The sequence below is a fragment of the Benincasa hispida genome, chromosome 9 (assembly GCF_009727055.1).
Source record: "Benincasa hispida cultivar B227 chromosome 9, ASM972705v1, whole genome shotgun sequence".
NCBI lineage: Eukaryota > Viridiplantae > Streptophyta > Magnoliopsida > Cucurbitales > Cucurbitaceae > Benincasa > Benincasa hispida.
In genome coordinates this window covers 27,552,346-27,566,972 of record NC_052357.1, presented here as the reverse complement: position 1 = coordinate 27,566,972, position 14,627 = coordinate 27,552,346, and the positions used below count along the sequence as shown (strand labels likewise).

Here is a 14,627-nt window from a genome sequence, read left to right as displayed (position 1 = left end):
TAACCAGAGATTTTATGTTTACTGGTTTGTGGTAAAGCAAATAAAACAATTAACCGAGCAAAATACAATATGTGAAGTAAATATTATATATTAACAACACAAGTGTTCGTACATACTGTTTACAAACTACAGGACACGAGACTTTAGGGCATCAACCACAACATATCAGTCCTTAATGCAAGGTCTAGATCCATACACCTGAGAAGTATCTCTAGGCTTTCCATCCAAATCTTGAAGTTTGATGCATTTAACTTAGGGATTGAACTTAGAGTTCCAGATGAGTAAGACAAACTGAATAAAGCATATGCTCACAATTAATATAATATGTCCTAAAATAAACATGAAAAAAAATAACTACACATATATGGTGGGCCCATTTGATAAGATACCCAACACAACATTGATGTTTAGCCTTTGGGCAAAGACACCAACTATAAATAGTACTCTCAACGTAGTAATCTAAGTACTGACAATAAACTCTATCAAAAAATACATTTCTTTAGACTAACTATTTTTCACATGAGCAATCCTTATAATTGTCACATACTCATTACCACATGCATATCTGCAATTTGGTCAAATAATTATCTTCCTTGGGTTGATAATCATTCGCATAATTTAATGAATATGTACATCTTATATTTTAGAATTAAACTAATCTAGATAACAAAGGCTACTTTGGTAACATATTATTTTGACCAATCCAATCTAAAATATAAGACACAATAATATTAATATTATTGTATAATAAATAAAGGAGGAAGAACACCAAATAGTCTTTACCAAAATTCACTTAATAATTGCATACACATAATACAATTACAACAACATAAACATGTGAATATCACCAAAATTAACAATTAAATTTTAGATTTAAATTCACCGACTTATCAATCAAGAACTAAGAACTCTTTTTAATAATTTCACCAAATTACTAATCAAGAAAACTTAGAAATGCAGGCAAGAAACTCAATCATCAATTAATCCAAATAGTTGACAAATTCAATATTATCAAACTATTAAAAAATAAATTCACTGAATTCAATCAATTTTTTTAACCTTAAAAAAACCACCGATTTCCAAAATTATCAATCACAATTAAGTTTTAGAAACTCATATTCATCAATTACGAATTAATATAACTTTTCAGTTAAAGAAAACAACGACAACATTAACTTTTTCATTATCAATCAAATTTAAAACCGGATTCATAAAGTCATCCGTTAAGAATTAAAGAATAAAAAAAAACTGATAATTAAAACCAAGAACCGCTATCAAGACGTTAATCAGTAATTGACCGATACCTTTGTCCGACGGCAGCTCTAGTCGGTCATTGACCGAAAGTCTTGATAGATAAAATTTGCAGCGACAAGAGACCCAACTACTTTAATCGGTCTTTAACCTTTCCCAGTAGATTTCATCACATTGGTAGGCTTTTATCAAGAATGTTCAACTGAACATCGTCAATTTTGAAAATAATAAAACTAAGTTTTTTTTTTAACTTTAGGAAACCACCGTTCAATCAAAATAACCAACAAAAAAAAATCCACCTTAATCCACCACCAGCACATCATTCATAATCGGTGATGGGTATGCCAAATACCACTGACAAGAATACGGATTGCAAGAACACATATTGCCAAAAAATGAAATGACTGCAAAGATTTCCAACCTACCGCCAGTGAGATATACAACGTTGCTATAGTAAGCCAACCGTTTTTTTTTTAATTCTTTAAATTTTTTATAGAGACCAAAATTTCATCAACAATACCAATGGAAAACGCATAAAACCAACACTCCAACATGAAGTTGATGCTCTGATACCACTTGTTAGTATAAATACTTTAAATCTATATCAAATAGATTAGCCATAGGATCATTCATGCCAATTTGTCAAGAATATATATGTACCGGATTCTATTGAAAGATTGATGATGGCTCTAAAATGGCTATTTTCTTCCTCAACCGAAACTCTGAATGCCCTTAGTGGGAACTTTCTAGATTGGAATCAAGAAAGATTGAATGTTTATTGTTTTGGTATATTGGGGAACATAGCCCTAAGCTCTCTTTATATATTAGTTAGGGTTCTCATTAAACCCTAACTAATTAGGAATGAGCTTCTATCCATTAAGTTTATACTCAATTAGGAATCTAGGGTCTTAATTAATTAGATCCCAATCTAATAAAATAACCCAATGTAATAAATTATTAATCCACATACATAGTCCATACTTTAATTATATGTATTATTATTTAAATACGTCAAACAATGCTTAGTTCGACAATTAACAATTAGGTAATTTTCTATATAATTATAATAAATATTTCCTACTTGTAATTTCTACGATTAATATTTGAAACGTCAATTTTTTCTTTTCTTTTATCCTAAACAATAGTTTTTGGAACAATCTCAATGCTTAAGGGTTTAATTAGAAATGAATTTTGAAGTTATAAAAATGAACATTTTGTGATTTAAGAATATAATTGAAATTTATCTCAAAGTTCAAAGATATTTTTGTATAATTTAACCCGATATGAATTATAAAATCATAAGGATACTTGAGGATTGAAAATGTTTTTCTTTTCACATTCCCTAAATAAATAAAACTATTTTCATATATCTCCATCTCATAGATAAGGATTTTGTATATCCCATCTAGCATGGAGCCCATTGTAAAAATGGACATTACTTTGGTGGTTGGATTTCTTTTAGCACCATTCTCTTCTTAATTTGGGATACTTTAGCCTATAATATTCAATAGATCAAGAAAAAAAAAATCATATTGCTATAAATGAAAGGAGATAAATTTTAATAGGTTTTATTCTTATTTTAGAAATTACATCAAAATTTTCTGATTGCTTAATAAGTAATCCTAATAATAGTTTGGTAAACTATATAAAGTTTTATTCAAATTAGAAATTACCTCAAAATTAAGTGATTCCTTAATTGATAATTCTAATTATAATTTGGGTAAACTAGGAAAACTAACTTGGAAGGGAAATAAATTAATGTCTTAATATATGTTAGGATAGAAACGAAATCGACAATCAAAGAAAATATAAATGGTAAATAATGACATAGAGATTTATGTGGTTCATTGACAGAATGTTAACTACGTCTATGGACAAAGAGAATAGCTTATTATGAGATGAGAGTATCTTGTTTGGTCATTCGGAGCACTACATAACAGATTCAAGAAACTCTTGCAATATCTCCGAGTTGTGTTTATGTTGGCCTCAAGATTTATTTTCAAATAACGAACATATGATACTCTTTTTCTAATCATATTCAATGTTCAATATTTTTAAAGGACCATCGTCAAAACAAAGGGTCAATTTGATCATATTTCAATTGATAAGATATTTTTTAACGAAAGATTAGAGAGGTTCGAATCTCCATCCTAGAGCGGATGAACTCAAAAAAAAAATTGTAACAATGATAAAAAATATTTGTAAAAACATGATTAATTAACTCTGTTATATTTATGGAATAAGATGCCTAGAAGGATAAGCCTCTCTTAACACATTTGGGGAAAAAATATAGAAATAGATAAAGAGTCTCTCTCTGGATGTTAGACAATTGAGGAACAAGAGGAAAGAGAAACTAAACTCAATTTTATTCTTTAAAAGAAAATCTTGTCACATAATTAAATTGTTTTAATCACCAAAATAATCACTTGTGTATATTATCAAAATTCTATGTTTTATGTTTTTGTTCAACGAGTGGCTTTACTTTTAAAACTAACTTCCAAGGATATATTAATCGATCCGCAATAAATAAATAAATAATTGGTATGAAGTTAACCACGAAATAATAATAATAATAATAATAAAAAAATGGAATTATTATTTGCCAATTCTTGAGAGCTTTACTCAATTTGGTATCTGTTGATTTTTAACTTGAAAGGGATTTCTCCTCACTTCCATTTATTCAAGGTAAAAAAGAACTTTTTAAATTTATTATTATTATTATTGTTAGAGAAATTATTTTTACCACAAAACTGTTGAAATTATTTATAAATAATTTATAGCAAAATATCATACCCTATCTGCTATAGGCTATGATAAACTGCGACAAACTATTATCTCTATCTATCTCATGACTCAGATAGATACAGATAGTAATCTATTGCAGTCTATTGCAGATAGACAGTGAAATTTTGTTATATTTGTAAATATTTTGGTTTATTTTCTTATAGTGGTTGATATTGGTTGAACGAAATCCAAATCGGGATAAAAATGGATATCCTTACCAAAGTATAGGATTTAAATTATTATAATTATTTGTTCAAGATTTTAATTGATACAATCTCCTTCAAGATTTATGGGTATAAATTGATATTTTTTTCTTAAATTTAAAATTATTTTGAGTTTATGGCAGATGAAGCAGCCTTGTGTCTCAGAAAAGGATAGTGAGTAATATTAAGTTGTACTTAAATTGACAAATTAAAACACAAACTATAAAATAAAAACCAAATGAATCATTCAATAAAACAATAATATGTTTTTGGACAATTAACTCTATGCTATTTATATTATGATATAATATTTACCAATTCAAAATTAAGACTGTATTTGGAATACATTTTAACAATTTAATTTAAAAAATAAATGATTTTAGAAAAAAAATGGAGTATTTGAACGGCACTCAAAATAGTTTTTGAAGTCTATTTTAAACCATTTTGATCAAAAGTATTTAAATAAAAATAATTTAAAAAAAAAAATCTCAAATCAATCCAAACGAACCTGAATTAAGTGTGACTCGATTTTTTTTTTTTTTTTTTTTTTGAAAGATATTAATTTGGGTCATCACTGTAATGCATGTAGTTTTCAAAAACTAAATTAGTTGACCAAAATGACGTAAAATAAATTATTTTTTAATTGAATAAAATATTGTCAAGATAACTTAATGAATAACCGAAATAGATCTTTATTTGAGCCTAAAAATGTTCCATAAAAATAGAAAAAGTAAGAGTTAAGAACCACTAACTCAAAGAATCTATTTAAAACATCCCTAATAGTCTTGAAAATGTGAAATAAAATGGAACCTAATAGTCAAATGCATCCGTATCAAGTATACCAAATATATATCAGTAGTGAATGCATTTACGACATTTTACATATTCTTATCTTAAAAATTTTGGGGCATTAGATGGAATTTCTATTAATAGAAATCTAGTTGTTATAGCTAGTTCGCATCTATGATTGCTTAAATATATATATACTATGAAATACAAATACTTTATGTGAGGCAAAAAATCGATATACTATGACACGTATGGGATACCAATACTTCCAGATACTTCCCAGATAACACAGAATTTGACGTATCTATTTCTACGCGTACTTTTTTTTTTTAAAAAAAGACAAGCAACTTCTAATCTTTCTCAATCTAAAACTAGGCAATCTATTTAAAAAGTTCACTACTCGAATCCAAAACTAAAAGGAAAAAAAATAACGGATCAAACCCTAGACTAGAATCATCTAATCTCTATCTTCACATTTGAGTCCCCACAAAGTCGACCAAAATATAAATCATTTGGATATCTTCAACAATTCAATAAAAAAGTTCTTCGTTTATCTTCATACTTCTCCCTCTAATCTTCTTCTTCTTCTTCTTCTTTGCAATATGAGTCACTTTTCTATTGCATTTTTATTAACTATTGTACTTCAACATCTTAGATGTTTTTTTTTTTAATTGTATTTCAGTGTTTGTATTCTATTTTGTGCTATTGTTATTAACTTGTATGTTAAATTTATTTATATCCTAGATTTTTTTTTAAAGAAAAAGAAAATGTATCTTCAACGTATCAATATCCCCGTTTTTTAGAAATATATATATATATTAAAATATATATATAAAAAAATGACGTATCCTTAGGCGTATCCGTATCTTAGTTTTTTAGAAATTGATAAATCGTCGTATCCGATCGTATCTGTATCTATGTTTGTGCTTCATAGTGTGTATATATATATAGCATGTATGATCAATACTGGTTTAGATCTCACATTGGAAAAATGAATAGGTCTCACAGTTTTATAAATTATACAAGTTATTTGTCTCATATTCAATTTGGTTTTGATATAGAATCTAAGTTCATGTAATATGATATCAAAACCCATCAAACTCAAATAGGCGGTATTAAATTCTAACTTTATTAGGATCTGATACAAGAATTTATTTTGAGATGGATCCAAATCCATCTAATAATTCTTGAAGAAGAGAGAAAACAACTTAAATTAAGAAACCACCTGACTACTATATATAAAGAAGCTACTCCAGTTGCATATTATTCATCACTCATCAAAGATGATGAGCAACATGTCACAGATGAAGGTTGTGTCAAATTGGATGGATGTTGAATCAGTCCCAGAAAATTATGTCTTTCCATCGGAGAAGAGGCCCACTGTCGCTGTGAAGACGACGATCTCCGTACTTGATTTGGCCACAGACGATCGAACCTTTCTCTTCCAAAACATTCTTGACATTACTCGAGATCTCGGATTTTTTCAGGTTTGAAAGAGCTCACGAATCCATTGTTCTTTTATTTGTTCCTCAGTAAACTGCCACAAAACTTTCAGAACTTATTCTTAATCACTTCTGACAAAATAAAATAAAATAAACAACTATATATAAAATGGGTTTGATATGCTCGGATACCATATTAGATTAGGTTTAAACTTGCTCAGAGACTAAAGATATGTTTAGAATGCATTTTCTAGTGTTTAATTTAAAAATAAGTCAATTTAAAAAAAAAAACCAAGTGTTCGGTAATCGTTCAAAATAATTTTTAAAGAGTATTTTTAATATTTTTTGTCAAAAGTGTTTAAATTAATTTTTTGAAAAACATTTTTCTCTCAAGTCAATACAAACGAACCCTAAGTTTTTATTTTACATCCGTAAACAGTTATATCTTTCAATTTAATTTTTTTTTCTTAAAAAAAAGTATCGCAATAGACTAAGTATAATGCTGCAGGCCTAAGAATCCGACTAGGATTAGAATTTCAAGGCAAGGGATTTAGAGATGGAAGATATATTTATAGACTTAATTTAAAAAAAAAAAAATTAAAACAAAATGGTTGCAAAATAGAGCCTAAAAATTTTTTAAAACAAAAAAGGTTGTTTTTAGAAAACTCTTTTTATATGTAATTTTAAAAAAATAATATTAAAAAAACAAACTTTCTTGTTATAAACTTTATTTCTAGGGAAATTTTCACACATAAAAAAATGTCAATCTATTTATAAAAATAGAAAAAAAAACCGATGGACTTATCAACGATAGATACTGATAAAAGTCAATCATTAGTACAAGCTAATAGAATTCCTTTCGTATATATATGAGTGATAAAAATTAATTGAAGTCTAAAATGATTAAATTTTGTTATTTTGTATAAATAATTTCCCTTATTTTTCTATTTTTTAACATTCCCATTATTTCTATATCAATTCTTATTTTTATTTATTTTAACACAAACATTTTTGAAAAATTCAAAACTAAATAGTTGGAAAATATAAATAGAATCATAAGAATAATAATAACTATCTTGGGAGACGATTGTTCATGACACATTGAATACTACGAACTAAACAACTTAAATTCATTGGATTTAGATTAATTGTTTTCAATATTACAATCTAAATGAAACTATTTTCTTGTATTTTATCAATATGTTTGTTTCTTTATCTTTCTCCATTTGATTTGTGATTAGTCCATCCATTTAAAATATAGATAATGTTTTTATCAATATGATTTTTTTAAAAAAAGAAAAGGTTAAAAATAAAGCTATAAGTTTAGAACTGTGTATATAAAGATGGGGATTTATTACAAAATGTTCGATTTTATTTTTATAAAAAGTGTATAAAGCTAAGAAAGTTATCAAACTTATTTTGATTTTTTATTACAAAAATCATGAATACCAAACATATTTTTTGTTTTATTTTTTAAGGAAAAAAATACAATTGCCGAACATATTTTTTGTTTTTTGTTTTAAAAAATAGAAAACAAAGAATAGTAAAGAAACATGTATAGTTTTTGTTTTCGAAAACTGAAAACCAAAAACAGATTTTCAAAAACAAAAAAATAAAAAATAAAAACCAAATGATTATTAAACAGGACCTTCATTTTTGTTTTTAATTTTTAAAAATTAAGTTTATAAAGACTCTTCTACTTCTAAATTTCTTACTTTATTATCTATTTTTCATCAAAACTTTTAAAAACCAAATCAACATACGAAAACCAAAACAGAAGTAGTTTTTAGAATTAGAATTTGGTTAAGATGGAATTCAACTCTTTGACTTAAGAAATATATAAATAGGTGTAAGAAATTGAAAAGAAATACATTCATTTTTCATAAACTAAATTGTTACCGAACTGAGCCTTAATGTGTTAGCTTAATATTTTTCATTAGGAATTAATTCAAACTTAGTTATGATCTGTAATTTAAAAAAAAAAAATGTAAAGGTTTAAGCACTGGATTGTGTTCATGTTTATCGTTAGGTGATAAACCATGGAGTGTCAAAAGAGTTGATAAACAAAACGATGATGGTTTTCAAAGAGTTTCATGCCATGTCGTCTGAAGAAAAAGAGAGGGAATGTTCCAAAGACCCCAATAAAAGTTGCAAATTTTATACAAGCTCTGTAAATTATGAGACTGAACAAGCTCACAGCTGGAGAGATGTTTCACAATTCGATTGTCATCCTTTGGAAAAGTATATTCATTTTTGGCCTGAAAAACCCCTTAACTTCAGGTAAAAATAACACAATAAAGCTTTTCTATTTATACGTAACTGCAGGTATAGGGGATCGAACCTCCGACTTCTAGAAAGGAGATTATGCCAATTACTGTTGAGCTAAGTTCACTTTGGCAAATTTAATCGAGTTTGAGAAAAATTGGCATGACCTTCCTTCCTAGAGATCAAAGCTCCGATCTCCGTCCTCGTAATTTTTGTATTTAAAAAAAATGAAAATAACTAATATTCTTCTTATTATTTAGGGAGGTGGTTGGAGAATATTGTATTGAAATGAGAAAACTTGCTTGCAAGATATTGGAGGTGATTAGTGAAGGGTTGGGACTTGGGAGAGACTACTTTAAGAGTGAAATGAGTGAACATTCATCATTGTTGGTAAACCATTACCCACCATGCCCAAACCCTAGCTTGACTTTGGGATTGTTCCCACATTGCGATCCAAACTTCATCACCATTTTGTTTCAAGATATCAATGGCCTTCAAGTTTTCAAGAATGGTCAATGGATTGATGTTGATCCCATTGATGATGCCCTTATCGTAAACTTTGGCTATTTTCTCGAGGTACGTACGTCTTATTGTCCTTGCCTACTTTCAGTTTCTTTCGAGCATAAACTTAGAGTGGATGTTCGATTAAAAATTACTTTGATTTTGTTAATAATATTTTTCATCGTATTTGAAAATAATTTTGTTCAAACAAACATCTATGTTTTTTTTTTAAGGGAGACAAAAAAAAAAAAAAAAAAAAAAAGAGAGAGAGAGAGGGAGAGAGAAAAGCACAAAAATAAAAAGGGCATGTGAGAAGTGTTTTTGTGAGAGATTGGCAAGTGTAAAGCTACCAAAAATAAAAGTAAACTTTTACTTACCAATACTTTCTTAAATTCCTTATAATTAGAAGTACTTGTACTAAAAGAGCAAAACTTAAAATTAAAAAGAATAGAAATTAATCTAAATCATGTTAGTAAATGAGTAATATATTTTCACAACTTCACATACTAAATAATTATGATAATAGAAGTATAAGAAAGATCAAATTAACTTTACAAGTATTTCTCTTCCCAAAAGATGAAAATAACCATACAAGTACTTTTTGGTTTTTATAGATAATTAGCAACGGAAATTTTAAAGCAACGGAACATCGAGTCATGACGAATACAAAGACGTATCGACAAACCTTAGTCTATCTCGTTTTTCCTAAAAACGATGCGACTATAGAACCAGCAAAAAACCTGATAAATGAAGTTGATCCTCCACAATATCGCTCCATCAATTGCAAAGAATTCATGGGAGAATATTTTTATATGCCAAGAGATAGAGAGGTAGTGATTAAGTATTTAACTTCAACCAATCTTAATGAGAGTGTCTAAAATATAATACAACTGTTGTGTTGCTAGGTATTACTATTATTATAATGTTAAAGAACTATTATATGTTACTAGTAAAGTGAGAGTGAGTATTGTTATTCCTAGTAATTTACTATTACTAAAAAAAACCATATAATAAGACCATGGTTATCCTAATGTAAACAAGAACATCACAAGACATATAATATAATAAAGGAATATTCATATTTTAACTCTACTATCTTAGAATTTGGTTAATTAGTATCAATAATTTCTATTTTATGGGTACGTTAAGCTTCCATTTGAATAAATGTTAAAAAAAGAAATTCTCACTTTGTTCAATGGATCAAAAAAGTGTTATATGTTATGGAATTTGAGTTTTTTCTTCTTCCCATTTCTTTTCTTTGTAAATTGGTAAGTTATGAAAATTTTATTAGTTCAAATAGTAACTTAGGGTAACTATATTATAGGTTGATTGTTGATGGTTTAATCTTAATTTTCTTTTTTCAAATGATACCATGCGATCTTGGCGTTCAAATGGTTTGATTTTACAATGTGTTTTGTTGAAAATATTGTGTAATTAACTACCAAAGAATTATAAAAGAAGGAAAGTGTAACGCCTTGCATTTACAAATATAATTGGTTTCTATAAGTTGAAGCTAAATTTTGAATTTTCAGTTTTGTTAAGGTCTAATTTGGTAATCGTTTAGTTTTTTTTTATTTTTATTTTTTTAAAATTAAATCTATTTTATCTACATTTCTTACCATGATTCACATTTTTCTTAATTACAATGGTTGGATTCTTAGTCAAATTCCAAAAATAAAAACAACTTTTTGAAACCTACATTTTTTAGTTCTCAAAATTTGGCTTGGTTTTTTAAACTATTGGTGAAAAGTAAATAACAAAAGAATAAATTTGGAGGTAGAAGTAGTGTCCATTGTTGGGGTTGATGCCCTAAATCTCATAGGGTACTATAGTTTGTAAATGTATTTAACAAACTCATTATTTATTTAATAAAATATATGATTTTTTATTCAAACTCATTGTCTATTTAATAAAATATATGATATTTTAGTTGCATTAACCACAAACTAATAATCTAACATCCAAGGTTATCTTGTAACTTAAACATGTATGTAGAGACCTATGGATGGATCATGTTTAGATGATAACCTAAATGGTCTGTAGTATATGGATAAGGTTGAGTACTTTATCCTAGTGACACTACGAGTATGGCCCGTTTTGTAGATATTACAATTGTTGTAAAGTGCTACAAATGATCTAATCCTGATAATTCATGTATAGACATGTGAGCGAGGATATTCTATACAAAGGAGTTTGTATAAGACCGGACCACGAAATGTTTAGTCTCATTATATAACATCGTTCATAATAGACTTACATTTCACCAAAATGACCATAGGTAACATGATCCGAATTCTAAGTGAGTTGTGAACTCCTGCCTTTGAGGGCAGACCTTTGATTTGTATGGGTGAGAGTGACCAGATCGCCGACTCAACAAGCCTACCATTTTGGGATTCGTATGAGGGCAGATTTTTGATTTGTATGGGAGTTTTATTAATTATTCATGTATCGTTGGAGCTTCAAGGTACAGGTCCATGAGGTCCCCTTGGTAGCTCAATAGGATTAAATGACAATCAATTTTTGGATTAATTTGAATTGTTCAAATTAATAGAGGGATTTAATTATATATGATATAATTAAGTTATTTTAATTTTATGTGATATAGTTATTAAAATGTATTTGATATTTTATAGTTTTAATGAGAGGAAATAAATATTTGAATATGATTCAAGAATTAATTATATGAATTGGATTCATAATTGTTAAATTTAATATAAATGTGATTTATATTAAATGTCATATGAGAGAGAAAAGAAACTATAGGTTATATTGTATATGATACAATATTAAAACTATAGGTTATATGTTATATTTGATATAACATATAATGATATATTATATAATATATATATATATATATATATATCAAATTATATGTTATATCAAATATAACATATAACCATCAAATGTTATTTTAATTTAAAATGAGGGAGAGTTCTCCCTCCCTCTCTTTTCTCTCCACACACGTAAATGGATGGTCTCTCTATTTTTTGTTTTAGAAAGAGAGGAGAGAGTCTCTTTCTTTGTGACACACACTGTCAGAAAGACAGAAATAGTTCTGTGAGTTTTAAGTTGTTGGTGAACGTTCTTAACTCTTTCTCCTTTCTACTCAAATCGAATTCCCTCATTCCAAAATAGTTAGAGCACCCACCACTCTTGGGTTCTCTGCCTGAAAAGACCGAGGAAACCATTATGGTAGTGTTTGTATACTGTTCGACGATTCTTGAAGAAAGTCTTCAAAAGTATGGGTTTCTGAAACCCTAAGATTTTCTTTTGTTAAAGCATATTGTAATTTATGTAAATGCATATCTCGTTTTTTATTTACTCTAAAAAATTACATTCAATGAAAAATAGGAATTGGGATGATCTTGCTTACGCTTAAGGTTCTCTTTTTTTGAGTTCCTTCAATTGGTATCAGAGTCAAGTTTTTGGATTACTGATCCCAAATTCCATTTTTTTAAAATTTATTTTTATAGTGTTGGTGGATTTTACTTATTCTGCATTCTATTTAAAGTTCATGTGATGAATGGTTTCAATATGAATATGGATGTTTCGGGATAGGATACTTAGTTTTAAGGCTTTATTTCATTTACAAATTTTGTTTGTAATGGCCCCTATTTTGGGCGTAATTTTGCTATAGAGTTTGTATTCATTGTTTCGAGTCGTTCGTGCTATTCCCAAGGAGTTTCAAAGAAGAAATTCAGAACACTGCTTCGACGAAGAAGAAAGCATATCTACAGGATCGTGTAGTTTTTTTGCCACACGATCATGTAGCAAATGCTACAAGATCATGTAGGTTTTGCTACACGATCGTGTAGCTTTTGCTACAAGATCGTGCAGCAAGTTTTTGCAACACTTACTACTAGTTTGCTACATGATCACTGTAGAGACTTTCTTGGTGATGATTCTATTCAAGCGGTTCAAGGCCTGGTTCACTTGTTTCGAACCAGATGACTCTTATTCATGTAATAGTTAGCCTTTTAAACCGAATGACTCTTATCCATGTAATAGTTAGCCTTTGAAGTTTCCTTTTACGTGTCTTATCCCGTTCCATTAACTATTTTTATTAAATATACATAAGATGTATGTTTTATCTTATATGTCATATTGTATGTCATATAGTTTTAAAACCCGCCATAGGTTATGCAATTATATTCATGCATCATTTTATATTATAAGATGTATATGCATGCTTTAAATTATATAGCATGCTCATGCTGTTGGGATTGGTGTCCTAATTCTCCAAAAGTCTCGTAGTTTGTAAATAGTTTGTACACACATTGTTATTAATAAAATAATTGTTATTTTATTTGCATTTACTCATATCCATAAACTAAAATTCGTGGTTATTTCATATAAACTTAAGCATGTATGTGAGACATATAAGTGGATCATGCCTTAAGTAATAACTTAAATGGCCTGTAGTATAAGGATAAAGGAGGGATACCTTATCCTTGTGACACTATGGATACAGCCTGCTTTGTAGATATTTACAAGTATTGTAAAGCGCTACAAATGGTTTGATCCTGACCATTCATATGGAGACATGCGAGCAGGGTTGTCCTATACAAAGAGTTTGTATAAGATCGGACCACGAAATGATTAGTCTCTTTATATAACGTCGTTGATATTTGAGACTTACATTTCACTAAAACGACCATAGGTGACATGACCTTACTCCTGATTGTTTTAAGAACTCCTGCCTATGAGGGTGGTCCTTTGATTAATATGGGTGAGAGTGACCAGATTGCCAACTCAACAAGTCTACCTTTTTGGGGATTTGTCTGATTGGGGAGTTGGGAACTCAGCTACACAAGATGAAATTCACTCATTCCCCAAGCAGGGGTAAGTAGATAAATTGCCCCCTTAAGGGCTGATTCCAGGTCTTGAACATAATGATCACACCCTCTCTTTGGAAAAGAGGACTCAGTCATAATAGGACTATAAACTTATTATTCATTAGATGAATCAGTGGTACTTAAAAAGTTGGATGTAACTACAAGAGAAAAACGATAAATTGGCCCAGATGTACTTAGGAGCATTTTATGAAGGGTTATCACACTGTTGATTAGTCATATGGACACAGAAATATATCTATAGTGAGAATAGTGCAGTTATTGGTCTTTAGTAGGTGCCCGACAGTTAACGGATGGTAGATCTCGGGACTAAAGAGTTTAGTCAGCTATTCACATACCGTTGGAGCTTCAAGCTACAGATCCATAAGGTTCTCTTGGTAGCTCAATGGATTCAAGTTAAGAATCAGACTTTGGGTTAGTTTGAATTGTTCAAATTAACAAGAGAAAATTCAATTATATGTGATATAACTGGTGTGATGTATTAGATACATTATTTGAAGAAATTAATATAAAATATGATTTACATTAAGTACCAA

General features: G+C 28.6%; 1 protein-coding gene across 1 annotated transcript; it reads left to right on the top strand.

The window, feature by feature from the left end:
• Window positions 1–6,090: 6,090 nt before the first annotated feature.
• Window positions 6,091–10,336, top strand: LOC120086782 (protein DOWNY MILDEW RESISTANCE 6-like). Its single transcript, XM_039043576.1, has 4 exons — window positions 6,091–6,514; window positions 8,499–8,749; window positions 8,995–9,310; window positions 9,850–10,336. The coding sequence occupies exons 1-4, from the start codon at window positions 6,311–6,313 to the stop codon at window positions 10,111–10,113; spliced, it is 1,035 nt and encodes a 344-aa protein (XP_038899504.1). The 5' UTR covers window positions 6,091–6,310; the 3' UTR covers window positions 10,114–10,336.
• The last annotated feature ends 4,291 nt before the right edge of the window (window positions 10,337–14,627 follow it).